Source organism: Heterocephalus glaber, unplaced genomic scaffold (assembly GCF_053883595.1).
Source record: "Heterocephalus glaber isolate CG9 unplaced genomic scaffold, H.glaber_assembly_v1.0 deba00000122, whole genome shotgun sequence".
In the NCBI taxonomy this organism is placed as follows: Eukaryota; Metazoa; Chordata; class Mammalia; order Rodentia; family Bathyergidae; genus Heterocephalus; species Heterocephalus glaber.
In genome coordinates this window covers 675818-703752 of record NW_028258138.1, presented here as the reverse complement: position 1 = coordinate 703752, position 27935 = coordinate 675818, and the positions used below count along the sequence as shown (strand labels likewise).

Genomic DNA, 27935 nt, shown 5'->3' with positions numbered 1-27935 from the left:
TGTCATCACCGGCTCTCTCACCTCCCTTGTCCTGAGGATTCAGGAGATCAGTCATGCATCAGGAGCGGGTGGGTCCCCTCTGGAGGGGAGCCAGCCCAGTAGTCAGGCCCCCAGGGAGGGGCTGCCAGCATCTGGCCCAGGCCACCATCTGCTCTGGCAGTGGGGAGAGCACTGGGAGGAATGAGCTTCCCTTTATCTTGGAGCTAGATAAGAAGCTTTGGTCCTGGCCAGGGTTTCAGGAAGAGTCAGCCTGAGGAGTGACACTGCCCTCCCCGGAGGCAGTGGGGAGGAGATGGGAGCACAGTAAGGCGGCTGCCCCGAGGTCCAGGCAGACAGACTCAGGACAGGGTGCGAGGAGCCCGCAAAGCGGAGGAGAGGAGGAGACAGAAGGAAGCACAGAAGCAAAGATGGTGAGGCCGGCACGAGCAGCTTCTTCACATGGGGGAGGAAAGACCCTGAGATTTGAGCTCCAGCCAGTACCCTGCGGAAGCAAAACTCATGGCCCTGTTCACAGGCCTGCTTTCTCTCGAAACCACTGAAGTACCCTACTCAGTGCAGGGAAGGTCCTCTGACCTGGGAGGCTGGTCATACCCCCTGCAGCTGGCCATGGCCCTGCTACCTGACCCACTGGCTCCACAGCTCCCACAAGGCTGCTGCCTGGATAGGCAGGCTAGTTTTAGTTTCCGGAAATATATTTTGTGAAGTCAAAAATATTTTTCAAAATATTCATCTGTGAAGTTTTACCACACACTGGTCAGGTGACAGGGCAAGGCTGGTTGGCGCCACCAGTCTGAGGGTTACGGGGCCCTCTGTGATGCACACGCTAAGGAAGTGGGAAGTGTGTGGCTTTCTGTTCAGCACATCATGCACTCTTGGAGTGGCCTGAGCCTGGGAAGGGTTCACTGGGGGCACCACCTCTAGTGACCCTGACTAGGGCAAGGCTAGCTCCTCAGGACTAACCCTGTGGTCTTGTCAGAATCCCTACACTGTCACCTACCCTGTCACCTGCCCCATGGTGTCAGGAAGACGCTGCAACCCCTACAGGTGGATCAGTGCCCAGGGCATGTGCTGGAACCACCTTGTCAGTGGTGTAAGATGTGGGCAGTGGGTGTCGGCCCAGCGAGGATGCTCTGCTCTTGGTCCTATCATGCAGCACTCAAAGATGGGGCAAGGCCATCTCACCAGGGAAGAGAGGTTCACCACGTTTGAAACCAGATGGGCCCACTTTCAAATGAAGAGTAGCTGGAAAAGTAGAGCCAAAGATTTAAAGACCTCCCTGGTGGGCATGGTAGGCACACCTGTAATCCCAGCACCTTGGAAGGCTGATGCAGGAGGGTCACATGTTCAAGCTCAGCCTGGGCAACTTAACTTAGTGAGACCTAGTCTCAAAATAAAAAATAAAGAAGGGCCAGGGATGTAGCTCAGTGCAAAGGCCCTAGGTTCAACCCCAGTGCCACAAAAAAAACAAAACCAAAAAACTTGTCAGCTCCTTGCTTATGGGCTGTGCTTTGAACCTCCAGCATTCTGAAAGGGCTGCCCCATGACAGATGAGGCCTGGGCAGGGCCTGCCAAAGCCCAGGAGGAGCAGCCCATGCGCCCTGCCGACTCCTAAGACATCAATGGCCCATGCCCAGAGGGTCTGTCCTCTGTGAGTGAGAACAGGAATTGGGAATCATTCATTGTCCCTGGGTGCCTCGGGATCAGCAAAGGGAAGTCACATGCTGGGTCATACCTAGTGGAGCAGGGATGAAGGCTAGGGTCAGAGGACTTGGGAGGGGAGGCAGTGTGGGACAGTGTAGGCATCAACTGGGGTGCACGAAGTGTGTTCCTTCCATGACAAACCCTCAGTCTGGCTGTGAACCCTCAGTGGGCCCGGAGACATTTGTTCAGGACCCAGGAATGCAGAAGATGGGCCTTCCCTGAGAACCAGCATTCCCCAGACAGCTGAGACCCATTCCACAGCCTGTCCCCTCCACAGCAAGGTCATCATGATGGCTGGGCTGTGTCTTGCTGCCACCTGCCCTGTGGAGTAAACCTATCACTGTGAGGTTTCCAGTGTGAGGAGCTGTCCAGTCACACCGTGGACCTGAGGGGACTGCAGCCCAGAACTGCCAGTGGCTAGGCTGTGCCCTGGGTGTTCCTTATGCTGCAGCCACTTGCCCAGCTGTCACAGGACAGGACTACTCGGGATCCAGGAAGGGCTGCTCACCTCTGACCGTAGAGAGGAGCTCAGGGAGAATCTTGGTACCTGAGAATGACATTCACCTGGGATAAGAATTCCTTGACTTGGACACAGAATAACCAAGGAAAATTACAGCAAGCCTCATCATGACTTTAACACTTGATTTGGCATCTGCAAGTTTTTTTTAATGTGAAATCGTTGCTTCTGACTTGCTTGTCGCCATCTCTACTGATAGTCATTGTGGCCCCACAGGAGCCATTGGACATCCGTTTCCACGGGATGCTGTGTGTAAGGCTCGGCTCTTTCCAGGGCTGCATGAGCATTTCTGTCAGAAAACACTGAGCTGACAGACTTGCCCGGCCTTGTAGGTGCCATGTGCTCACAGTCCCCACGGGGCTGCATTAGGAGGAAAGGAACAGGCAGTGAGTGAGCATCACAGAGCCATCCTCAGCAGCTGTCGTCCCCTAGAAGGGGGCCATCCCTGTTGGCCTCCCCGAACAGCCTCTCCACACTGCCGCGGAGTGACAGTGTCCTGCTGGGCTGGCCCTGTGGCGCGCTGAGGGCGGGTGGCCCAGGGAGAAGGAACACATGGGAGGAAGTGGCGTGAGGATGCAGGTTGCACCCTGCCACCTGTGTGGAGGTGCAAGGGCCTTTCCTGCTCTACTGTGGCCCATGCAGCCCCCGCCTGGGCACCTTTGGGGAAGGAGCTTGGCAGAAGGGTGGGCTCGGGAAGATGCCCTGTGGCCAGCAGCAAGGCTGCCCTAACGTCTCTCTCCCTCTCCTGTCCCTTTTCCTAGTCCCCACCGAAAGGTGCCACCATTCCCTACCGCCCAAAGCCCGCCTCCACCCCTGTCATTTTTGCAGGTGGTCAGGTAAGAGCCGACCCACTCGCGGCCTCCACTGCCAACCTCAGCCTTTTACTGCAGCACCCGCCGCTGCCCGTTAGTGCACTCAGGTTTTCTTGCCTTCTCACGTGCACGTCTCCCACCACCGCTGGACTCAGAGCTCCCAGCCAACCCAGGCAGTGGGGGTGGGGGGACAGAGAGCCACAGGTCCCTCAGACACTTCCCCGAGCTTGGTTCTGTGGGCAGCAGCAGCCAAAACTAGCCCTGGGCTCTTCCTGAGAAGCCTGGAGAGAGCTGGGAGCGTCCCAGGTGACTTCATGGCTCTTGTTGGAAGCCATGAGGATTGTGAGAAGTGGGGTCCTGTTTTCTCCTAAAATACACATTCCTAGGCCCCGCAACGTACCCACAGCCAGAGCACAGGCATGAGAAGGGAAGCTGAGGTCTGGCCTGCTTTGGCAGGCCTGCCCTAGATCTCTACAGCCTGTCCACATGGACAACCAAACACCGGCCAGGGTTGGCCTGGAAGAGCTCTGTGTCCAGTTGGTGCAGTGTGTGTCTTTGTCCAAGGGAGAGTTGAGATGGAAACATCCACTGGTGACCCAGCTGGGAAACAGTGGGTGCAGGGTTCCACAATACCATTAAAAAGAAAGAAAAAGGCAAAGAAAGCTTCCCCTCATGTTTTTCTTCTCTGAGTAAAGGAATCTTATCAGATCTTGAAATTGAGTCCTCCTTAGGTGGGAAAAGGGGAGCCTTTGTTCCCACCTCCCTGCCAGCACCCAAGCTCATCTTCATGGCAAGGGAAAGGCATCCCTGGTGACTGTGCTGATTGGCTCCCCACTGCTGGGGGCCCCTGTGCGCTTGTGCTCAAGCAGCGCCCCCCCCCCCCCACAACACGGCCATTCAGAGCGGAAAGCCGGGCCGGGCCAGGCAAGGGCTTCCCAGCCTCACAGCCCCGCACTGACCTCAGGGAGCAGAGGTCACATGGCTGCAGGTCCTGGGCCAGCTTCCCCAGGCTCATGCTGTTGGCAGGTCAGAAACTGCAGGCACCACCTCAGGGTTTAAACAAACCCATGATGACATCATGGGGTAAAACATGGGGTTCAGGCAAAGGAAAGGTGACTCTATAGAGCCAGTGAGTCTATCATGCTGCAAGGCTGGACCCCAACTCCAGCTGCCATAGGAAACTCCCGCCAGTGATGACCCCAGCCCCTCTGCCTGCCACCACTCTCTCTAGTCTTAGTAGTAGAGGTCACTGTGCCTAGGGCGCTTGTCCCTGAGGCTGTCACCACCATGGGATGGTCTGTGGCCTGGCCAGAGTCCCAGGAGAGAGCCAAAGGCAAACTCAGAGTGAGGGTGTGAGTTGGCAGGCCTGACCCTCCCAGAATCAGACCATAGCTGCCCAGAGGCAGGATGCAAGGAGACCACAGACTTCAGAGGAGGCCACCAGGGTATGACTCCTGGGAAGTTGGAGCTGCCAAGGAGGGTGCAGGAAGAGGGTGTAAGTGTGAGGCAGCAAGGGAGAGATGTCGGGAGAGTAGACAGGCCAGGACAAGCTGTTACCTGAGCTCACCTGGGCCCCAAGTGTCCCAGCAGCCTGGCCCATCGGGACAGTGTGTGACACAGGGGTACACATCCCTGGCAGCAACTTCACAGAACCCAAGGCTGGGTCTGCAGACTCTGCTGCTCCCAGACAGTGGGGCTGTCTCTTCTGCAGGGCTCCGCTCTGTCTGATAAGATTCTTTTACTTCCTCTTGTGGTGCCTTGGGGCCGGCCCAGACTGGGCCTCTTAGGGCCTCCTCCCCACAGGCTGAGTCTGTTTCCAAGCTTGGCTGCAGCTGGGTCCCTGCCAGGTGCTTGGTTAGCCCTGGAGTGAGGCTGTTTATGATGAAAACTTTCAGCAGATACAAGCCTGGGGGAAGGTCTGGGCTCCACCGAAGGGATTCCTGGCCTCCTGAGATATCTCTGTAAGGTGGCCAGGGACTCTGAGGGTGGAATGAGTGGATTTCACATGTCCGGTTGGAAAGGCATGGTGTCCACGCAACCAGGTGCTGGAAACCATGGCCTCGCCCCAGCTCCCTCCAGGCTGAGTGGCACCCATGCCCAGGCCTGGCGGCTCTCCCTTGATTCTGTGGTTGTCTGTGGTTTGGTGGGAGTTTCTGCGTCCCCAGAAGGCACCTTAGCTGAGGGGACCTGCGGGAGATCTGCTGTCCACTGCGGCTTCTGAGTAAGGCTGAGGGTGGAGGAGCCTGCAGGGTGGACAGTCCAGCTGGCCCAGGCACGGATATGAAATGGGGAATAATAAAACCGGAGGGGCCAAGGGGACCCCAACTGATCCTCCAAAAGAGGTGCCCTCCCCCATTGTCAGGGCCCTCAGTGAAGATTTGATAAGAAAGTGACAAATTGAGTCAAACCTGTGACCGATTTAGAGCCATGTTTTTACTGAATCTGGCTTTTGCAGAACTGGCTTGGGTCACCAATTAAAGCTTTATTTTTCTGTTTGGCTGTCTTGGAGTAAATGTTTTCCCAAAGTATTTACTCTGGTGACTAATAATTAATAATCAGTGGGCCTCTTTCTGGGAGTCAAACAGATCACCGTTAAGTCTTTTAGGAAAGCTGAGGCAATGAGGGTTGGGAGCATGGAGGCCTGGCCCAGTCCCTCCTCCCACTGGCCTGGCACTCAGCCTGCCACAGCTCAGAGGCAGTGTGTGGCTTCTGGGGTTGACTCGCCCTGGGAGGATTCACCCTTTGTCCCAAGCAGCTGGGGCAAGGTGGACAAGCATCTGTAGGAGAGAGAGGGGCCCCAAGGGTCCTTGTCAGACAGGGGAGGGTTGCTGGTAGGTGACAAGCCAAGGTCCCACCACATCGTGAGCTGAAGGTCTCTCTCTCTCTCTCTCTCTCCCTAGGCCTACACGATCCAGGGACAGTACGCCATCCCCCACCCAGATGTGAGTTTTCACTTTGTCTCCTTTCCACTCTTCTCTTATTATTGTGTACCTACCTTCATGCTGCTGTTTAATTGCTACTAATATTAATATTACACAATAATCTTAATCAGTTTTCTCAATGTTCCTGACCTATGTTGTATCCATATGACCTTGATAACCTCTTAACCTCTTAGCACTAATTCTGCTTGTGTTGAGGACTTGGCCTGATGTCACATTGTTTTGATGGTCTGTTGCAGTCAGGACCTCCCTCCCACCCATGGGCCACAGGCTCATGGAAGATGGCACTGTCCCTGCCAATGCGGAGCCACATGTGTCCCTGAGAAGTTAGGCCTTCCAAGGCTGCTTGAGAAGAGCATCTCAGTGTCCGGGAAGCCAAACTGCCCCTCAGAGCCCATGTTGAAGCACAGAGGGCCCTTGTGCAGAGAAGAAAGTGCTGACAGCCAGCCAGCCCCACTCTCCTTCCAGAGCTAGTGAGGTGCTACATGGGGACACAGGCGTTCTGGGTTTCTTCCGGGGCCTCTGGAGCCCCTGTCCTGCTGCCTGTCACAGGGCCTGGTCTGAGTATAGGATTTGTGGTGGAGGATTATGACCTCATCCTAAAGGACTCGTCAGGAGGCAGATCCCTGCCTGCCTCCTGAGCCTCAAGTAGCTGCTCCTTGTGCTCCTGGGGACAGGAGGACAGTAGGAGGCACTTGGGGCACTAGGATTTCAAGGGGTGAAGGGTGGCAGCCATGAGCAGAAGGGCACTCTTGAGAGGGCATTAGAGACGGGGGAGGTGGGGTCTATGCCAGTTGGTGCTGAGAAAGGAGTTACGGAGAGAGGACGAGAGCAAATTGGCCAGGTAGGGAAGCCACTGCATGCTGCCAGTTGGTCCCAAGATGCCTTCCTTTGTAAGTCACTGTGAAGGTTTCCCACACTTGGCGGCTCCCCTGAGGGCCCTGCACTGCGTCTGTTCTGTGTCCCAAGATACTAGGTACCAGCGCCCGGGGGACCCCACTACACCTGCCAGCTGCCAAGCCCCACTGACCATTCGTGCTTGAGGCAGGCGGGAAAGAGACATTCACCTGGATGAAGTATGATCAAGAATTAACTAACACTAAGTATTTGAAATAGGAATTCAATTCACTGGCATTGCAGGAAATTTTTCTTTTGCATGGAAAATAAATAGCATTGTTTTTTCCCTTTAATATAGCAACAGCACCCAAATCAAATAATAAACAGATAAAGCCCCTTCCACCCAGTCACACGAGAGGCCGTGGTTAATGGCTCCTGGTTTCAGACCTTGGCCAGTCCTGTGGTACCTCTGAGCCCACAGCATCTCATTCTCAGGTGGGCGACCATGGACATGTCAGCCTGGGTTGTGCCAGAGGCAAGCTGTAGGCACGGCCATGGTTCTCTGGCCAGAGTGCCCTGGGAGGCTTCACTCAGCTGCTAGGAGCTAACAGTGCTCGTGCCAGGAAGGATGGGCACTGAGGATGGGAAGGGTGGTGGCAGGTGGGGCCAGAGCCTGCCTTGCAGGATGGCCAGTCTCCGTGGCATGCCGGGCAGGGCTGTCGTAGACACGGACAGGCTCCAGAGCCTGGCTGCTTGAATGTCGTGATGTTCTAGCATGCTCGAACAGCAGAGTGTGGCCCTGCTGAAAGGCCTCTGATGGGTGAGGGCAAGGCCTGTCTGTCTTTACCCAAACAGTGGCTTCAAAGTGGGACCTGCAGGCCTGCAGGGACCATTCGGCAAATGCTTGTGGACTTCCTGTGACCACAGAGCCCAAAGCACTCACTGACCCTCTGGAGGTGCAGACGCTTGAGCAGATGGAAGGTTTCTGGTCTGAGCTGCAGAGGCTAAGGTGCAGGCCCCCTGAGAGTGAGAGGTTTGGGTTGCTTTGGTTGGGTGCTGTTTATATCCATTAGCTGTTTTGTTCTTTTCCAGGAGACTTTTCTCAGTGTCTCTTTAATGGGTAGTTTACAGGTCCTTTGTTTCAGAGTAGTAACATAATTGACTGTTAAGTCATTGCCACTTGCGTGTGGTCAGATCCTAGATACCTGGGGCTGTGGTTTGGATGTCTGTCCCTGTGAGGCTCCTACATTGAAACCGAATGATGAAGGGCTGTGTGGGTGATTAGGTCGCAAGGGCTCCTCTCTTGAGTGGGACCAGTGCACCTACAAACGAGGCTTTGGGGAGCTGCCCCCTCTGTCCCTTCCTTCATGTGAGTGCAGCGTTCAAGGCCCTCACCACACATATAACCTACCAGCCTCCGGACCTAAAACGTGGGCCTCCTTACAGCTTGCCCCTTTGTATGGCTCTGTTAAACAGCAGGAGCAGGACTGAGACCTCAGTCACTATCATGAAGTGGCTTCCTAGGGCAGTCACTCTGTGTCCTGCAGCTGCAGTGTGTGATTTGTGAGCAGAGTGGGGACTTCCAAAAGTGTCTTCCTTCCAGGCACATAAAATTGAGGATCTGGGCAATCCCTAGAATCATCCACATAAAACAACAATAAAATGATTGTTCAGGGATGTAGCTAACAGCCTGGACACAGTCTTTATCTGAGCTTAGTAATTAGTAGGGATTTAAAAGCTTCAGTTTCTTAGAATGCAGATATAATTATAGGAATGTTAATTGTTTTATGTTATAATGTAATTGCATACCAAGTTATTTCAACCAAAGTGTCTGGCTACTGTCAGCAGCTCAGTTTCTGTGCAGGCCCGTCAGAGATCTGTTCTTTAGATCTGTGTGACTAGAATGTCCACATTTCCTGCACCCAGTTTTAAGCAACGTCTACAAATTGGCCTGTTGAGACTATCCTTGCTACCTACCTGTAGTGCTTCACCCAGGTTCCCCAGACACTCCTTGAGCCCTCGGGGCTCAGGTGCTATGAAGAAGCATGAAATGCTCCTGGATGGTGGGAAGGCCTGGGGCACTGCCCATCACAGTCAGGTCACATTCCCTGGGACAGCCACCAGGAGCCTTGGAAGTGTGCACACGCCTTCACATCTTTCCAGGGTGTCAGGTGCTCTTCAGAAGCAGGAAGTGAAAGAGCACCAGGTTCTAGGACCTGGGAGCAGGTGAGAGGACACAAAACCTGTGCAGATTCAGCACCCCTGCACCCTAGGCCTCTGCTGCTTTCCTGACAGCAGTGCAGTTGCACAGGAAGGAGATACTTTTCTCTGAAGGAAATCACACACACCCTCAGTTTACAGTGGGGTCACACCCTGATAAAAATGCATTCAACAGCTCTCAGTGTCCTAGCTTAGCAAGACAGCACAATATGGGGTGTCAGCTTTCACTTCATGATCTCAGGGCTGACTGGGAGCTGCAGCGCACTGCTGCTACCCTGCATCAGAGAGTGCTGACCACATATCACTACCCCCAGAGAAAGCTCAAAGTGCAGTCTCTACTGAATGCATACTGCTTCAGGCCATAAGGTCAAACCACCCTAACCAAGAGACTGTAATGAACTTCAAAAATTCCCTCATATGCATGAATCTTTATAGCTAACCTTCACAGTTTCCAAATATCTGTGCTACTTAGCATCCCATCATTTAAAGGGGATGCTGAAAGCAAGCAAAAATAAAAACAGCAGCACTTTAGCGTTCACAGAGATCTTGGTATCTGTGATCTCACCTGAGCTTGTGCCATCTCACCTGAGCACCATGCTGCTTTACCCGATCCTGCACAGGCTGTGAAACGTACCTCAGGTTTGCCAGTTTCACACCTGAGGAAGTGGATGCTCTTGAGGCCCTTGGCAGGGCTGAAGGGCAGTGAGCAGGAAAGCTGGCACTCCCCACATGCCACGCACAGGGGACGCTGAGTCTGGTGGAGTTAGACAGTCATCGGGATCTGCTAGGAAGGTTCTCTGTTGCTGCATCATGGGGCAATTAAGATGCATGTGTCATACCAAAGGAAAGCCTGGGAGGTTCATAGCCAGACCCTGTGCCTGTAGAGCCCTCCCAGGCCAGTCACAGTGCCTCCAAGGCTGAATACAATCACTGGAGAGCTGCCGCCTGGGTGCTGCAGGGCTTTGGGCGGGTCACCATGGAGGGCTTGCCCTCTTGCTGGCTCAGTGTGTCCTTCCATGACCCTTTGGAGAAGTACATGAGGGCAGCCCTCTTGCTGACAGTGAAAGAAGAAAGAGCCAACACTGCAGTGCACAGCTACACAGCTAAAGTCCATGGCTCTGGGCTCCAGGCCTTTGGCCTCCCCACCTGGAGCTGGAGCGCTGGAGAGGCTTCCTCTGGCTCCACTTGCTCCCCCGGAGGCCTCCACAGTCACCTTATAGAACCAGCGGCCCAAGCAGCCTTCCCTGCCCCTCTACTCTGGGATCAGAGGAAAGCACATGACCTCCCGGAGCCAGTCAGGTGCACGGTCTGATGCATCAGTCCTCCAGCTGCCACTGCGGAGCAGCCCTTCATATTCCCAGCCCTGGATGGCGTGACTTGTCTGCTCAGGGATGTCTGGAAAATTCTGGAAACAGGCTGATAGAGAAGAACACACCACAGGAGACACCAGGATGGAGGGGAGACTAAGAGCCACCTTTAGAATGCTCCAAAATTAGTAAGAGGAGCCAGTCTTCACATTTAGAAATCCCAGCTAACCCTAAACAAGGTAAACAAAAAGAAACCCATTTTAGACATTCCAAAATCAAAGTACCTAACACCAAAGACCAACATCTACCCTGAGAAGGAATCACAGAAATAAAGAATATTACAGAATATTACAGAGAACAGCCATAAAGAATCTAATTGACTCCTCAGCAGCAGCAAGCATAGCCAGGAGGTCATGGCATAGTACAAGAAAATGGTTGTCAGCACAAAATAGTATCCCAAGAGGATCTTCCAAGAACCTAAGTAAAGGCCAAGCATAGTGGCGCACACCTATAGTCCCAGTACTCGGGAGGCTAAGCCAGGAGGGTTGCCACAAGTTGGAGGCTAGCCTGGGCTACTAGTGAGTTCAAGGCCAGCCTGAACTACATAGCAAGATCCTGTCTCAAAAAGAAAAGGGAGGGCCGGGCTTTAGCTCAGTAGCTCTGCCGCCTGCCTTGCAAGTGCAAGGACCCGAGTTCGATCCCCTGTACCAAAAAAAAAAAAAAAAAAAGAAAGAAAGAAAGAAAAGGGAAAGAACCTAAATAAAGCCGTCTGCAGCCAAACAGCTGTGACCAACATCCCCACAACAATGAATGCCCTTTGAAGGAGGAAAATTATCCCAGAAGGAAGGCTGAAATTTCAGGGAGGAATGGTGACCAAAGAAAGTGTAGACGTGTGGAAAAAGAAGTACACACAGTCTGTACAGTCCTTTCAATGCTGTCTCATTGACAGGCTCAGCATAACAACACTGAGTGCATTAAAATAACACACAGGTTGGATGTAGTGAGGGAGATTAAGTATTTGTTAGGCCATTGTATCATTCCACTAGAGGATAAAGATATGAATTTTAAGCGTAAATGTACACGTTAAAATTTCAGAGTGACCACTAACAGAAAACAAGTCAGCTATGTAGCTTCCATAGCAGTATAAAGGAAAAAGTGAGTGAAGAGGAAAAGTCCAAAAGAAAAGGAATTAAAAAAAAAGAAAAGCCATAGAAAAGCAGGATTATTAGAAAGTACAAAATAAGATGGCAGGAACTGACCCTAATATATGGATATTATGATCAAGTAAAAGAATGAAATTTTCCAATTAGAAAACAAAGACTCTCAAGGCCCAGGGATTCAGCTCACTGGTGCCTCGCCTGCCTGACAAGGGCAAGGTACTAAGTTCGATCCCTGTACCAAAAACAAACAAACAACAACAACAAACAAAGGCTATCAGACTATATTTTTAAAACCTAAACAAATAGAGAAGATAGCTACACAAACATGGAAAAATTCTTTCTTTAATGAGATGCACCTATAACATAAGGACCCCCAAAATTAAAAGAATGGAAATAGATAATGCTTAGAAAATATGACCAAAAGGAACCTGAGGGAAAATTTGACATCTGAGAATGACAGGTCAGATGATCAGTATACAGAAGCTACCCACAGCTGTGAGGGGTCCTAATCTAACTGACGTGTTGACTGTGACATCCAACCCAGAAACATTTTCGAAACTCACAAACTAGGCCATATAGCAGCTCTCAATTTCAGACTGAAATCGGATAAGCCATGTGCTTATCTCAAAACATTTGGTTTGAGATCAGTAACAAAAAGCTGACCTTTTTGAAAACTTGCCTTTAATTGTAAGTTAAATAATACCAAAAGATCAGACATCCAATGCATGGATGGAAACACTAGGAATTCTAAAGATGCCAAACCTTTCCAAATTGACACGCAAATGCAATACAATTTCAGTCAAAATCCAAAAAGCTTTTGGTTTTTGTTTTATTTTGTTTGTTTGTTTTTAGGAACTTAACATGCTGTCTTAAATGTGTATGGAAGATAGCGCTGTGGCTCAGTAGTATAGCACTTGCCTAGCACCAGCCCAGGCCCGATTCAGTCCCCAGAACTGGGAGGACTATATGGAAAAGCATAGATCAGGAATCATCAGGATACACATGAGAGTAATGGGGAATTAGCAGGACAAAGACTCAGGTCACAGTGACTGGGACAGTGCAGTTGGAGGACAAGTAGAGGAGACCAGAGACCCCAGGATCTGAGCTCCATGGGCAAGGAGACCTGCAGTGACCAGGTCCTCAAGGAAGACCCAGGAGAGAAGGGCAGAAAGAGGTCACTGACAGGCAAAACCCATCCTGTGTATTATAGGGAATGAGAACATTGCTGAAAATCCCTGCAGTGGATCTCTGTCTCCTGTGAGGCAATACAATGCAAGCTAATAAGAACAAAGAAAAGATTCGAAACTTGGAGAGAAGACTGGGTCTTGGGCTGATCTATGCTGTTCTGAGCAACAAAGACCAAGAGCGCCAAGGACCTCCGGTATTTATTGATTACAAGCATGAAAAGAAGGTGAGCAGGGTATGCTTTGAAGACGTCTAGTGATACTGTGTGAAACATCTGGCGATGGCACCAAGCAAGGCTGTAAAAGGGAGGAGGCACTGCTTGTCTTGCTTGGAGAGAACAAACAGGTACCGGGACTGAGTTGCAGTTAACCAGGAACCCATCAGGTCTGTGAGAAGCCATAATTCAGGGGGAAGGATTTTAATTGGGGTCAGGCTGACCTCAGCTGCACATAACCCAGCAGAGCCCTGCACGTAACCCAGCAGAGCCCTGCACGTCACAGACCAGGGTTTAGGTCTCCATGGCAGCCATTGGGGGAGGGGCTATACTTCCCCAGTCTACCAGCTGACACACCCATCTGAGCCACTAGGGCTTTGGTTTGGCTCCTGATATAAAACAGTATAGCCCAGTTAGGGAAGGCAAGAAGCATGTGCCACTTACAGCGCGCTAGTCCTGTGCAGGGATGACTCCTCCAGTGTATCAAGAACATCAGTGCGAGAGAAGAACACGGCATTCAGAAGACATCATAGAGGCATGCCATTTGTTCTTGGGTCAAGAAGGAGTTCTTGAAACAGAGACCCAGACCAGAAAGGAAGGTATTGATGAACTTGACTTCACTGGACCCTTAGAATTGTGCTCCCTGAGGCGCCACAGGAGAGAGGAGATCTGTGCAAATAGGAGCGGCTTCAGGACCAGCCTCTGAAAGGTGGGTCCCGCTGGGCTACAGGAGCACTGTGTGGAAGGCAGCATTCACAGGAGAGGCCTGGCCCGTACGCAGGCCTGTTCCCTGGCCAGGACAGCTGTGCATGCTTGTGTTGGGTGGCTCATTGAGGCATATGCTCACGAGCACTTTGATTGTCTGTGTTTTGTGTTCTGATGTAATAATGTTAAGTGGCAAAGAGCTGCAGGAAGACTGCGGTACTGTAACAGAGGTGTGCACACACACTACCTTCCCTCTCCTCCCCCTTCCCTCCAGCTTTTCTTCCCTCCTTCTCGCCTTCCTTCGGCCTTTCCCTGCCAATGATTTTGAGGCCCTGGAGCCAAAAGTATGATTTCTTAAAAGGCAGAAACATCTCAAAGAGTGGAAGGCCCCTCAGCACCTAGTGTTGTCCCTTCCTTTGGAAAGTGTAGAAATGGAGTTCCCAAGAGATGAAGTGGCTCAATTAGAGCAGGACTGAGCCAAGACAAAGAAAGTGCCACTGACCTCTGCCTACCCACTGGCCAGGCAAATGCCCACCCAGCACCACCAGGGCTGGCTCATCCTTCATCCGTGACATCACTCTACATTCATGGACCAGGCATTGATTTGCTAGTGTGGCCATTTCTTCATAAAAAGCAGAAGATGTGACCAGGCACTGTGGCATGTGCTTGTAATCCCAGCAGTCTTGGAGGCCGAGGCAGAAGGATCAAAAATCCAAGGCCCGCCTGAGCAATTTAGGGACTTATCAAGACCCTGTCTCAAACTAAAAAGGCTGGGAATGTAGTTCAGTGTGAAGGTTCTCAGTTCAATTTCCAACACCACAAAATGAAAAATATATAGGCAGAAAATATTGTGAGAAGAGAGGTTTGAGTTGCAGAACTGCTGAGCTTCTGAATGTCAAAGTCTGGATACTAAGGGAGCCAACTCTGCCAGGACTTGGTTTGCCTATAACGAGCTGGTGGGCTAGCGTTACCTGTGTGGGCAGCAGGAGGAAGGACGGCAGGGCATGTGACAGTGGATGAGGGAGGCCCCCAGGGTCAGCTGACATGTGGACCACGCTACACAAGATGTATTCACAGACAGACTCCATGTCCACGTGAGGGAGCTGAGGCCCAGGAGACCGGAACCTCCCTCTGCACACCCTGGACGTGGGCCAGCTGCCTCGCCCCTTCACCAGGGTGTGCTCCTGCCATCCAGACCCCCACAGGCTGTGTGGTCTCCAGAAACACTGGGTGGGCACATTGGGGGCTGGCGAGAGACACGGGGCCCAGGAGTAGCAGGCGATCAGTGTGCAGCTGCCAGGGCTCCCCGCCTGCCACACTCAGGTCACCATACCAGCCAAGGCCCACTGCAGGGCTGCAGCCCACTCATGTCCAGGAGTGCCATCCTCTACTCCCTCCTGCTACCCCTCAGGCCCGCCCCTCTCATCTGTCCCTGTGACTTGGACTGGTGTCCTGGTGACTGGATGCCCTGGCCTCTGGTCACCACGTCCATTCAGGTAGCTACAGTGCCATCAGTGTGGAGTCACAGGGCAGACACGGACACAGGGTCTGCAGGCCCTGGGCCTCATCTGCCTGGGGTTGGCAGCTGGCGCTGTGCCATGCCAGGCAGTACTGTGCCATTAGCCCTCCAGCCTCTGCCAAGGCTTTTCTGAACACCACTTCTCAGGGGACTCGGAGCTGAAGCTGCTCCCAGATCACTATATTCCTCACCTGAGCTGCTTCAGGCATCCTTACTGAGTCCAGGTTTCTTGAACAGCAGGCCCGAGTGCTGAGCTGCAAGGCTCAGGAAACAGCCAAGAATGCAGAGGGGCAGGCGGTGGAGGATCAGGGAACTTCTTTCCCAATGTCCCTTTGTGGGCACATGCCCTCTTCCTGGCAAAGGCAGAAAGCAGCCCTCTGAGAGGACCAGGGGCTGGGAGGTAGGCCAGGGAAGACAGGCTGTCCCGTAAGCTTCTGCTGCAGCCTTGAGCCCATCTGACAAAGCTGTCCCCAGGTATGACCCTGGGGCCACAGGTGGCCTCCTCCCTTGGGATCTCTTGCAGAAGTGGGAAGAGGGGCAGCCCAGCCAGTGTCCAGCGGCCCCGTTCTCATCACACTCCCAGAGCAGAGGCTCCCCCTGGGCCGAGGCTGTGGGCGCTGCCCCTGACCCTCCTTGGGCTGGAGAGTTCACCTCTGCTGAGGACTGAAGTCCTGGCGAGGGTGTCCTGCACCTGGAGCCACATGCCCCTGCCCGCAGGAGCTCATGGAGAAGCTGGGTGCTCCAGGATTCAGGGACCTGAGTCCACAACGAGCCAGCAACAGCTCCACTCCCTAAGTGTCCTGCCCCTCTCTGCATACTGTCTCACAGTCACCCCACTCACCAGCTCTGGGAACAAGTATCCAGGCCCAACTCTGGTGGCACTGTGGCCCAGATCCCCTTACCCTGCAAAGAATACACCTTTGCTCCCAAGGTGTAGCCTAATCTGACCACACTTACCCTATCTTCACTGTTCTGGTTTTACCTAAGAAATGAAGCCCGTGGGCTACTCCCAGAGGAGAACCTATACTAGTCCCCTGGCATCCCTCACACCCATAACTCCATGGGAGTCGTATTCAGAAAGCTCCCTAGCGGTGGCTGTAGGGGTGGGACTAGGGTGAGCCTGGAGACAACCCCTCTGGACCTCACAGCAACTAGTGTGAGTCTGCACGGCTTCTAGGATCCCCACTGGCCCCTCCCTGTGGACCTCAGCCTCCCTTGCAGCCCCTGGCCCACGGCCTCTACCAGCCTTCTGCCATTCTGGTGAGGAGAGGCGTGCCTGCTCCTTGGTTCCACCAGGCCAAGTCCTTGAGTCCTGCTGCGTCTGCCATGTGTCCTCATGGCCCCTCTATCTGTGCAAAGTTCTGTTACTGCGTTTTTAATTTGGTGTGATTTGTACTCAATGACAATAACCTTCTTAGCTCTCGTGTCCCTCCTACCCCCAGCAGTTGACCAAGCTCCACCAGTTGGCCATGCAGCAAACCCCCTTTCCTCCCCTCGGACAGACCAACCCCGCTTTCCCCGGTACGTACCCAGCTGCCCTTTTCTGACCTCCTTCTCTTCTCACCTGGGGACTTTTCTCTGAGCTGTCCTTGCACAGTGCAGCGAGCAGTGCAGTTGTCACAGGGCTTCATGTGGCCATGGCTGGGCGGGGGTCGGTTTCTCCCGCTGTGGGCTGATTCATCTCACCTGGCCTTGCACATCCTGCCTATGAAGTGACCTCTGCCCTTCGAGGGACCCTGCTCGAGCAGCAGGGCTCTGTGCTGCCTATGGACCGCCCCCCCCCGGGGGGGCCTTCCTGTGAAGGCTTCCGCGTGGCCAGCCTGGAGCAGGCACTCCAATGACAGGAGGTGGTGACAGGAGCCAGCCCCAGCCCAGGCCGTGTGAGGCAGCGGCGGCAGGCCCGTCCCACAGAGGTAGGGCTGGCAGCTGTGGCTGGTGAGGGCCTGGCCACGCGGTCGGCTGTGCTGTGCCAGTCATATTTTGAGCTTCCCTGGTTGAAGGGACCTTGCTTATCTCCTTGAGGGCAAAACATTAAACCTCTCTCTTCTTTGCTCTCCAGGAGAAAAGCTGCCTTTACACTCCTCTGAAGAAGCTCAAAATCTGATGGGCCAGTCGCCAGGTAAAGCAGCCCCACGGGTGGGAGAGCAGCCAGGGAGGCCGGCCCCGGAGGGCTGGTGCTGGGGGACAGCTCATGTGCCAGCGCCACGTCTGCAGCTGAGCACAGCACTCTGGAGCCCAGCCACGATGGGCACATCCTGCTGTGGCTGGGGGGTCTGAGTGTGCTCAGGGCTTGGTCACCATGTCTGCAGGCGGCCTAGTCAGGGAGGGCAGTCTGCACGCGTCTCGTTCTCAGGGCCCACAGCGTGTGGCACACATAGTGAAGCAGTGACCAGAGTGTGCTTCTAAAAACGTGTTCCTTGGAGACAGGATCTGTGCTGATCTGTCAGAGCTCCTCCCCGTGGCAGTAAGATTCTTGCTTCTAGCACACGCGGGTGTTGCATAGCCGGGTAGACTCCGTGACTAATGGTTCAAGGAACTGTTTGGCTGGGAGCTGAGAGGGTTCCCTGCACTCTTGTCAGGGAGATGCCTGGGCTCTCCACCCTGGGGGGGCTTTTGGCTGCCAGGGTGTCAGCCTGTGATGATCTTCCCCTCACCAAGGCCCCCAGAGAGCAGCAGGGCACACCAGCCTGGCCACAGCCACAGGTGAAGAGAGTGTGGCCTGAGGTGTGGTCTTGAGAGGTGTGGCCTGAGAAGTGTGGCTTCTGTGAGGTATGGCCTGTGCTGGGTGTGAACTGGGGAAGGTGTGGCCTCTAAAGGGTGTGGCTTTGGTGGGTGAGCTCTTCCAGAGGGTGTGGTCTCGAGGAGGTTGTGGCCTGGAGCAGCTGCAGGGCTCACTCTGCAGGTTATGAGGGACTGGGCTTCTTCCTCGTGCTGGGATAGCACTAGCATGAGAAAGCACTGGCTTTGGGGCTGTACTGCCCCAAGAGAAATCCACTGCTTTAAATAGCTGTGTCCTAAACTGCCCCTTTTAGTGCCCCTTTTAGTGCCCCTTAAAAAGGGTCAGCCACTTTCCTCCTCATCAGCTCTCCAGGCCGCACATGTAACAGCTGCTCCACGCTCATCCTGAGCTGACCTGGGGCTCCTGTCCAGGGTTCAAACAGGACGAAGAAATCTTTCACATGATGTGTTAGATGTCACCATTTATGGGATGTGTGTCGTTAACCAAATAATTATTGTATTGAAAAAATTGTTAGTAAAACAAGAGAAAGAACAGAAACTCCAGGTTTAGACATGAAAAAGAAAACAGAATTGGGGATGAGTTGGTTCACTCAGCACTTGCCACCTGGCCCCACCATGCCAGATGTCTGCCCAAGGGGTCACTTCGGCAGGGAGAGGGTGTTGGATTCCCAGGGGCTGGGAGAGAGGGGCGAGGCTGGCACACACAGCTGGAGAGCGAGGTGCACCCTGGAGCAGTGGCCTGCTGAGGTTGCTCTGGGGGGCTGCCCGGGGCTGTGAGGGGATGAGACTGAGCGCAAGGTGGAGTGGCCCAGCAGGAGCACAGTGCAGGGCGAGGGTTCTGGGGAACCCTGAAGGGCACAGCCGCAGGCTAGGCGGATGGAAGGGATGAGCCTGGGTCTGGGTGATCCCAGTGCCTGGGGCCTCTCAGGGCCTGGGGGGACATGAACAGGGCTCCCCCTTAGTCTTAGGTCTGAGCCACCTCTCCAGGAAATTGGGACTCGGAACACAGACCGCTATGGCTGTACAGGGATGTCCATGGCGGCTTCCGGCACGGGGCCCTCTGTGCCATTGTCTCTGTTTTGGAGGCAGGAGCAAGCTTGCATGTGGACTCTGTAAAGCTGCTACCTGGTGGTGCAAGCTGATCCTTGCAAGGACGACAGCCTGGGCTTGGTGTAACCTAGATTTTGTCCTCGTCCTCCAGCATAAGAAGGAGATCTGCCCAGGAATGTGGCCTCTCCCTGGCCTATTAAGCTCCTACATGACCGAGCTGGCGATCAGGTGTCCTTGCTGCAGGCTACAGGGCCCTGCATGGGCCTGGCTGCCCCAGCCGTGCAGCAGCCTTTGGACAGAATTAATCAACAGTGCTGCTCTGGTGCCAGCAGCAGGGCCCTGGGAGTGAGGGCCAGAAGAGAGCAGAATGGTGGTCAGAGCCAGCAAGGTCTCCCATGAGCTGAAGGAGAAGGGCACTTGGTTTCACTGTGACAGCATGGCCTGTGCCCAGGTGCCATAGAGGCCCAGGACATGGTGGACACCCTCCCTGAGCCCAAGGAGAGATTGTACGAACAGGGGAGGACAGGCATGGTGTGCCAGAGTGGGGCCTGAAATGTCACTGTGCTGTGCCCCGTTTCTCCTGACAGAAGCTGGTGCTCAAGAGGCTGGGTTCTTGTGGGGCTGGGAGCTCAGAGGGCCCTCGGCCAGTCCTCACCCCACCTTGCCAAGCCTGGGGCACATCTGTGAGCAGCCTTGTCACCAGCCTAACCATGTTCCCTTGGTGTGCCCAGGTCTGGATGCCAGCCCCCCAGCCAGCACTCACGAGCTCACCATTCCCAATGATGTGAGTATACCCTGTGCCCGCCTGTCCCCCTCTATCCCCCTGCCGAAAGGCCAGGTACAGGCAGCTGCTACCCACTACTCAGTGACACCTTGGAGACCCAACCTGTTTGATTTCTTTCCTCCTTTTTTCCATTTCATACTAGTCTAATGCTCATAAAATGTGTGATTTTGATCTCAAGATATCAAATGAGAAAGGGGGACTAGTGACCTCACAGTTCATCAGGGGTTGGGCTGGGAACTTGTGTGTGATGAAGGTACTGTCCTAGCTTGGGGTAGAATGCCCCGAGTGGGCTCCCCGCACTGCTACCCCATGAGCCCTGCCTCTCCTGAGGTTTGGGGCTCTGTTCTTTTTTTTGGTACCGGGGATCGAACTTGGGACCTTGTGCTTGCAAGGCAGGCGGCACCACTGAGCTAAATGCCCGGCCCCTGGGACTCTGTTCTTGGCCCAGAAGACCAGAAGGGAGCTGGACGCCACAGGTTTGTCTGGATCCTGTGTTCAGTGCTGGGGTCTGCTCATCCTGAGGCTCTGGCCTTCCCCTTAGTCCTCCCTGGGCTGAGTAGGGGGACCCTTCCCTGAACCCTTGGATCATCTCCAAGCTGAGAGACCAGGAAGAGGAGGCCCTCTGTGGGCTGTGCAGTGGCTGCTCCCTTTCCAGTTTTTGTGTGCCCTGGAGCTGGACTCTCAGGAACCTTCTCTGCTCTGCCCATTGACCCCGCCTGGCAGGAAACTTGGCCCCTGCCCCTTCCCTGTGAGAGCTGATGCAGGAAATGTGGACTTGGGAGCTCTAGGACTCCTGTCCTGAGTGTGGATGGCAGAGTGTAGGGCTGGAGGGCAGGAGCCCAGCAGAGCAGCGTGCAGTGGAGGGACCATAAGACTCTGGCCAGCACGGCTGACCCTCCCGGAAACACCTTTCTCGGGGTCCCGTGGTGGGCCAAGGCCCGGCCTCTGCACAGGCAGCAGTGCTGCTCCAAGCCTCCTGTCCTTGCTGCCTGGCAGGCACAGAGTCCCTGTCTGTGTGGGGCTGCACGGCATCCACTCCAAGCACTTTCGCTGACCAGCCTTTGGCTCTCAAGAGTGTTTTTGAGCTTGGGCTGAGTTGAGAGGGTCGCCTGCTCTACATCCTTGGAGGATGGTGGTTTCAGCTCTGTACCCTTCAAGACCCACATGATGAGTGTCACTCGTGCTCCCGAAGAAGGGCTTTTCCTTGGGCTGCCCTCAGCATCTGGAAAGCTGCTCCAAACCTAGCATTCATTGTAAGGTGGAAATGGATGCAAGGTGCGCACAGATTGGGCCCTTAGAGAGTTGGAGTACAGAACCTGCTCCCCATGGCCACATGCCCTGTCTCTGTCCTGGGCTCTGGAAGGGCAGTCTGCTGCTCAGAAGGAAGGCAGCTGCTGTCACCCAGCGCCCCCCACAGCAAGTCCTTCATCCTGCATGGAGGGCCCTCGATGGCCGCCTGCCCACCCAGACCCCTCAGGGACATCAGGCTTTAAACACCAACACCATCCACAGAGCTGAGGTTCTGCAGCCACCTGTCACCTTCATGGAGACCAGGAAGAAAGTTAATTATGTGTTTGTGCTCCCAACACTTACTGTCACCATGTCCAGGTCTGTCCCCTGGTCACAGGGGGATCATGCCAATGTCTGCAAATCACCTCACCTCAGATGCAGAAATGCACCCCATGACAGGATATGTGTGCTCAAAAGTGCGCAGCAGGGCCTTGGAGACCCAGGCTGGGACCTTGGTCCATTCCTGACAGCCACTGTGGCCCTCCTCATGGCCCTCTTCAGAGCTTGCTCTCCACTTCTTATCTCTGGTGGCCAGGCCCCCATGCTGTGCCCTGAGCACCAGGTGCCTTTCCTGTGGGGCTTGGCGACACATAGTTGTTTCAGAATATTTCTATCATTTTTCTTTATATTTTAAACGGAAGGTGCCAAAGTGAGGGCACAGTGAGTTTGGGGCTGCATACAGCGTCTGTAGGTCCAGGGGAAGCCAGATGGAGGGCACCCTGGGCTGCTGGTGGCCGTGGGTTGTCAGTGCTGAGATGAGCCTGTTCTGACAGGTGGAACAGCAGGCAGAGCTGCCCTCGACCCACCCACCCCCGGGAGGGGAGGGGAGAGCACTGTCAGGAAATAGGAGAGCAGGGCCTTGTGCCCCTCAGGCTGCTGGGGAAATACAACAGATGAGCAACAGACAGCCACACTGGGAGGTGTGCATGCCGCACACACCCAGAAGGGATGATGCCAGGACAGAGCCGGAGTGGCTGGTGGTGGGAGGCGGGGCTGTGGGGCTGTGTGGCCTGGGTGATGTGCTCGGCTGCACATGGCACATGCAGGGACTCTGGTTGCACCTCTTCCAGTTCTCACACCTGGCCCTGGTGAGAGATGAGTCCCCTTGATTGTTGTGCCAGTGCAGGGGACACAGCCAAGCAGGCTAATGTGGCCATGCACATTGGGAAGCCATGTTCTCTGGCCTGTGGGGCCAGGCACACTCAAGGGACTCAGATGTTATCAGGAAAGGAGGTGAGGGGAACCCAGAGGAGTAGGCTGCCAGTGGGGCCCGTGAATGTAGGCGGGATCTGCCAGGCACTGGTGGGGCCTAGGAGCTGTGGGTGGGGCTGTGGCTGGGGCCTGGAAGATGCAGGGGGAGCCAGGCAGGCTGGGTGGGGCCTTTGAGCTGTGGGTGAAACCCAGAGGTGGTGGCAGGAGACCAGGGAGCTGAAGAGCTCTGGGTTCTCTGGAACAGAGGTTTCCCTCTGTGCTCACAAGGACCTGATTATCCTGGTCCAGTGAGAGCTAGTCCTAACCCAGGTTCAGCAGAGAATGCCTGAAAAGTGAGTGGAGTGGACGCGCTGAAGGTTTTCCCCAGACCATGAGCCAGTTCACACAACATCTGGTCCCACCCAGGTGCCCTGTTGCTCTCACAGAGGCTTTGAAGTGGTTTCTCTGTCCTGCACCCTCTTACGGCCCACCCAGCCCTTCTGTGTGACATCTCACTGCACCCTGGAAAGGAGTAGAAGCATCTTGCTCACCTTCAGCCTCAGCACAGCCCTGACTGTACCCATAGGAGCAAGAGCACCTAAGCCATCCAGGACTGGCATGTGCCCACTACTGCAGCTCCTGGCCGCTTCCTGTCTGGCCACTTCCTTTTCCTGTCCTCACTCCAGCAGTGCCCATATGTGGCTGTGAAGGTCCTGTTCTATCCATGGTGAAAGTTGAGGGTTGGCAGTTGGCCCCTCTGCAGAGCCTTTCTGGGGTCCAAGTTGTTCCCACCACACAGCGAGGTGGGCTGGCAGGAGCCTACACAACTTCAACTGCTTCCAGAGGGAGGCCTTGACCTCCAAGCTGCTGTCCCTATGCCCAAGTGGCCCTGCCCTGTCCCTGGCTACTTCAGATTGCCCCGCTCTGCTCTGGACGGCTTCCTTGGCCATAGACCAGTGCTTCAGAGGCCAGAGTAGCAAGGAAGTGAATGCCTGATGTGCTGTCAGAATTGCATCCGAGCTCACAAAGGACAAGTTCTCCATGGCAGTGTGCTTCACGGTCCTGCAGTCAGTGCAGTGATGCTTCCTTTTGAGGCAGAGCTGTTCCCAGCCTGGCCTGGCCACTATCGGGCCATACTCAGTATCCGTCCTGCCCACTCTGGCCACTCCTGACGGGACTGAAGGAGTGAGGCCATGTAGCCGCCATCTCTTGGTCTGGTGGACTTTTCATGGGAGGGGCTGAGCAGAGGGCCCAGCCTGGCAGCACTCCTTCCTCCTAGGAGCACTGAGCTCCAGGGCAAGGGGTAGAAACTGAGCCCAGCACCCTGTCCCCCGGGGCAACCCAGGGTTTCTTATTGGTATCCTGCAGGAATGGCTTGGGCTGTCCTCTAAGAAACTTCCTCCATCCTTTTTTCTAGCTAATAGGCTGCATAATTGGACGCCAGGGGACCAAAATCAATGAAATCCGTCAGATGTCTGGGGCTCAGATAAAAATCGCCAATGCCACAGAAGGGTCCTCAGAGCGTCAGATCACCATCACAGGGACCCCGGCCAACATCAGCCTTGCCCAGTATCTCATCAACGCCAGGTGAGTGACTCCAGGCGAGGGTCCTCCAGGGGCCCCACATCCTGGCCAGGACAGAGTACAGGTGGGTGGAGGCCTGACCACCCCTGCCTTCCTGGGTGGACAATGGGGACAGCCGTGACAGAGTTGGTCTCCACATGGACATGGCCACCCCACGCGCCTGACAGTCACCTGTGAAGAGCCAGATGCTAGAGCAAGGCCATCTGGGGTGGCCAGGAGAAGGCCCCTCCATCCAGCCTGCCCCTCAAGCACGTGGATAGGTCCAGGACACTGGTGACTCAGCCTCTGCTTTCTGGTCCTCCCTCTTCCCACTCATAGGACAATGTAGGTTGGGGACAGGGCAGGGCTGGCCTTGTTCCTTCCATGTCCCTGCCTAGAGCCAAGCTGACCCCACCATGACTCAGTCCTTACATGCAGAACCGAAATGCACACAACCATCGAAGGACACATGCTCCCCAGCCAGACCCCTGGCGGGCAGACGCAGCCCCATGGGCCACATAACACCCCGTCCTGGTGCTGAGCTCCGAGCCAGCGAGGGTGTGAGGGTGGACAGCGAAGAGAAGCACACCCCACTCTGACTTCTCCTGTGCGTCTCTTGCCCCCCGCCACCTGACTCCTGTGGGGCCAGTCTGGTGCCTTCTTCCATCTGGTGGAGTGGGCTGGGGCACGCTGGAGGGGTCCAGACTTCCCACACCCGCCTGCCCATGGGCGGCAGCACTGCTGGAGTCTGTTCCTGCAGTACAGGACACTGACCTGTCACACTCATGGTCATCCCTGTGACGAGCACGCGTGAGGCCCTGCTCAGCTAGGGAGGGAGGCTCAGGAGGCTGAGCGCCCCTGCGAGGGGCAGCAGAACATGGTGACAGGTGGCAGGGCTGGCGGCAGGGAAGAAGGCCTCTCACCAGGCTGCGCGGTCCTCCAGCACACCAGGGCTCCTGCGGCGCCGCCCTGCCTGGCTCGCTGCTGACTGCCCTGTGGGGCCCTCTGTGTGCCTGTCTGTTCCAGGCTGACGTCTGAGGTCACCGGGATGGGCACGCTCTAATCCTGCCCAGGACCCTCCGTCCTGCACACCTGGCGCTCGAGCCTGCAGCCTCACTGGCCATCTGCCCCTCCTCGAAAACAGGAACAGAGCGTTTTCTTTACTAGCAGAGCCCATGTGTGCTGTGGACATGGCACGATATCCACGCCCGTGCCCCGAGTTAGCTGTGCCCGTCCCCTGCGTCCGCATGCTGTGCCGGTTACTTTCATGCTTCATGGTATTCCTGTCTGTGTCGTCTTAGAAACCTGTTCCTCGGTGTCAGTGTGACTGTCTGTTTTAATAGTTGGCCTGCTTGGGCAGCACTTCCTGTGACCTCCTCTCTCCCGTGCTTGGACACCCTCCTCTCCTTTATCATGCCGACTCAGTTTCCCCTCAGTCCTGCTGTCTGGGGTCTCATTCCCACCCCGGGTCGTGTGCTGACGTCAGGGTGTTCTTCCTGCATGTGCAGGTAGTGCCTGCAAGAGGAGGGACTTGGGGGCGGCCTGAGGAGCAGGGTGGGGCAGAAGTTGCTGGTCTGCTTTCCCGGTGCCTCATGGCGGCGGCATCCAGGAAGCCCCTGGCACTCGTTGTTGGAGTTAATAAATGTTGTGCGCTTCTCCGCCTCCGGCTCATCTCTGCCCCGCACACCTGTGGCCACTAGGAGGCTACACTTGTGACCAGCCTGTGGTCTTGAGCCTGGGTTTTCTCTCCAGCACAAACCGAGTAAGGTTCCTCTCACTACTACTTTCCTAAGCTCTTTTTTGTTACGTTTGCACAACCACTTGCAAAAACCCAAATCACACTCTTGCCCAGCACCTGTGCCAGCTCCTGCCCCGGGAGCCCATCCTCTCCCCTGCCTTGGGCCCAAGGCCCAGGCCCTGGCTCCCCCACTGCTGTCCAGTGTGAGCCTATCCACATCCCTGCCTCAGGCCTGGGCAGAGGAGGAGCCCAGGAAGGTGGTTGGGATGGTGTCTTAATTACTTCTCTCATTGCTGAGACAAAACACCCAACACCCATAAGTTAAAAGAGGAAAGGTTTATTTCAGCTCACAGTTTGTAGAGGTTTCCGTCCATAATCAGCTGGCTCCAAGGCAGGGTGGCTTGGCAGTGGGGCAAGCACAGAAGAGAAACAAACCATGGCAAAGCAGAGCAGGCAGAAGGCAGCAAAGTAGTAAAGTAGCAAGCGACAGCGACAAGGGTGGGTAGCACTCACACCCAGGATTGGGCACCCTTAATCCTAGCATTGCACCATGAATCAGTCCCAGCCTCACATCCTTGATCCCAGCAGCACACACTGTAGACCCAGCCACCTCCGAAAAGCACCACCTATGACCACAGGAGACTTTGAGGGACATCTAGACACAAACCATAACACACTAAACCAATTAATGGACTAATCCACACACCCTTAATCCCAGCATCACACCCTAGATCCAGCCACCTCTGAAAAGGCCCACCTATGAGTGCATGAGGTTTTGGGGGGGACATCTAGATACAAGCCATAACAGATGGACTCCTCAACCCACTGTGAGGCTCCTGAGCCATTGCCCCAGACTCAGGGTGCCCCACCTTGGATCTGGGGTTCCCAGACCATCCAGAAGTGGGGGTGGGGCCTACAGAGGCAGGCAGATCCAGGCCAAGGGAGGGCTCTGCCCTCCATTCCCTCTGAGTTGTCTGCAGTGCCTCTGCCTGGCCTGGCACCTGTGGAGCGCCCACAGCCACAGTGGCCTGTCAAGGCTCCTATGGCCTGGTGCCCTCAGCAGGAACCCCCTTCCTGCCTGCCAGGCGAGACCCACTCACCAAGCCAGCAAGCTGGAGCCCAGGCTCATGCCCACACCTTTGAGACGAGGACCAGGACCCAGGAGGACGTGGGATGTGGAAGAGGTGGGCACCCTCTGCACCTGTCAGCAGGCACAGCAGGAGTCTGGCAATAGCGTGAGAATGAACAAAATGGTAGATACTAATGAGGTGAGGCCTAACATGGGGTGCAGTGTCAATGGGCACATGGAGAGGGACCCTCGCAGTTGTAGGTGGGAGGTACCTGGGGAGAGGTACACTCCTGCAGGAAGAACTGCAGGGACCGCAGCGTGCCCGGTGTGGAGCAGGCCAGGTGGGGTACAGGGTAGGTATAGAATAGTGGAAGCCAAGTGGGGGACACCCCAGGTCGGGAGAAGGCCAGATGGGGAGCAGGCCAGGTGAGGAGCAGCTCAGCATGGAGCACTCGGCTCCGGCAGGCTGGGCGGGAGAAGCAGCCCCTCTGGGAAAACTTCCCCTGGTGTCGTGGGTATTGGCTATGAGAAGACTAGTGGTGGCAATGGCCTGCGGCAAGCCCTGGAGGAACGGACCAGGCCCTCTGCACACCCTCTCCCTGCCCTGTGGACCCTCCCTCCAAGGACCCCAGCAGGCTTAAAATTCAGCTTTTGTGCCTGTGTGTGGATCATGTCCAAAATATGAATGAGTCCTCTCGTGGGGACAGGTCACAGGGCAAGTGGTAGAGCAGGCCCCTGCCGCAGGGCTGGGGCTGAAGCCTCCGAGTTTAGTTTCTCAACGCGGTAAACACACTTAATCCTCTTAGGAGCCATGCAGTGCCCAGGTGGTCAACTGCTGTCCCTTCCCCTTCCAGACAATGTTAGAGCATCAGCCTGAGCAGGGCCCCTCAAGCAGTCGGACAGAGCGAGCCAGACCCACACCCCTTGGCCTCAGCGTGTCCTCCAGGTTGGAGACAACTCCGTGGCTGTGGCAGCTCAGCTCCAGTTGGCATCTTTGAGGATGGCAGGCAGCAGGCTTTTGTCCCCAAGTGCCAGCCTGTCCTGTCCCAGGAGCAGGGAGTGTGCAGAGGTGGAGGGGCCAGGGAGGCCACTGCAGAGACAGGCACAGGGAGGCTGACAGTGGACCAGGCGCCTGCTGGTGTCCAGCTGGGGAGGAGCCTGGCACGTCAGCAGCAGGACATGCATCAGCACCCCCAAACTTGCAGCTGAACTCATCTGTTGCATCACACATCCGCTCTGTGTGACCCCAGAACCAGAGAGCATCTGGGCCTGGCAGGGCTGCCTGCTGTAGCGTGTGTGGGTCAGGCAGCCAGGTTGGCAGAGCCCAGGTGCAGCCTCCCCCTATGCAGGTCCTGCTCTGCCCACTCTAACTTGGGTGACCTCACTGTCCCAGGT

The 27935-nt window shown here is 55.2% G+C and overlaps 1 protein-coding gene and 1 long non-coding RNA gene across 42 annotated transcripts in view; one reads left to right on the top strand and one right to left on the bottom strand.

Moving 5' to 3' along the window:
* The window catches only part of Pcbp3 (poly(rC) binding protein 3), a 237857-nt gene extending 212466 nt beyond the window's left edge, over positions 1 to 25391 (top strand). For 16 of the 41 annotated variants that reach the window (XM_021256422.2, XM_087210864.1, XM_087210854.1 and 13 more), the window contains 7 exons: positions 2980 to 3123; positions 5931 to 5972; positions 16559 to 16637; positions 17176 to 17235; positions 19637 to 19689; positions 23588 to 23757; positions 24760 to 25391. In XM_021256422.2, the coding sequence (XP_021112081.1) occupies positions 2980 to 3123; positions 5931 to 5972; positions 16559 to 16637; positions 17176 to 17235; positions 19637 to 19689; positions 23588 to 23757; positions 24760 to 24796 (585 nt within the window). In that variant the 3' untranslated portion in view covers positions 24797 to 25391. The remainder of the gene's footprint in view (positions 1 to 2979; positions 3124 to 5930; positions 5973 to 16558; positions 16638 to 17175; positions 17236 to 19636; positions 19690 to 23587; positions 23758 to 24759) is intronic. The other 25 variants (XM_021256411.2, XM_087210808.1, XM_087210799.1 and 22 more) reach the window with 11 other exon arrangements.
* Positions 20 to 5515, bottom strand: LOC147830296 (uncharacterized). The gene is made up of 3 exons (XR_015451169.1): positions 4588 to 5515; positions 3990 to 4077; positions 20 to 2578 (listed from the first exon to the last, which is right to left on the bottom strand). It is a non-coding gene; the product is annotated as an uncharacterized LOC147830296 (long non-coding RNA).
* Positions 25392 to 27935: the final 2544 nt, after the last annotated feature.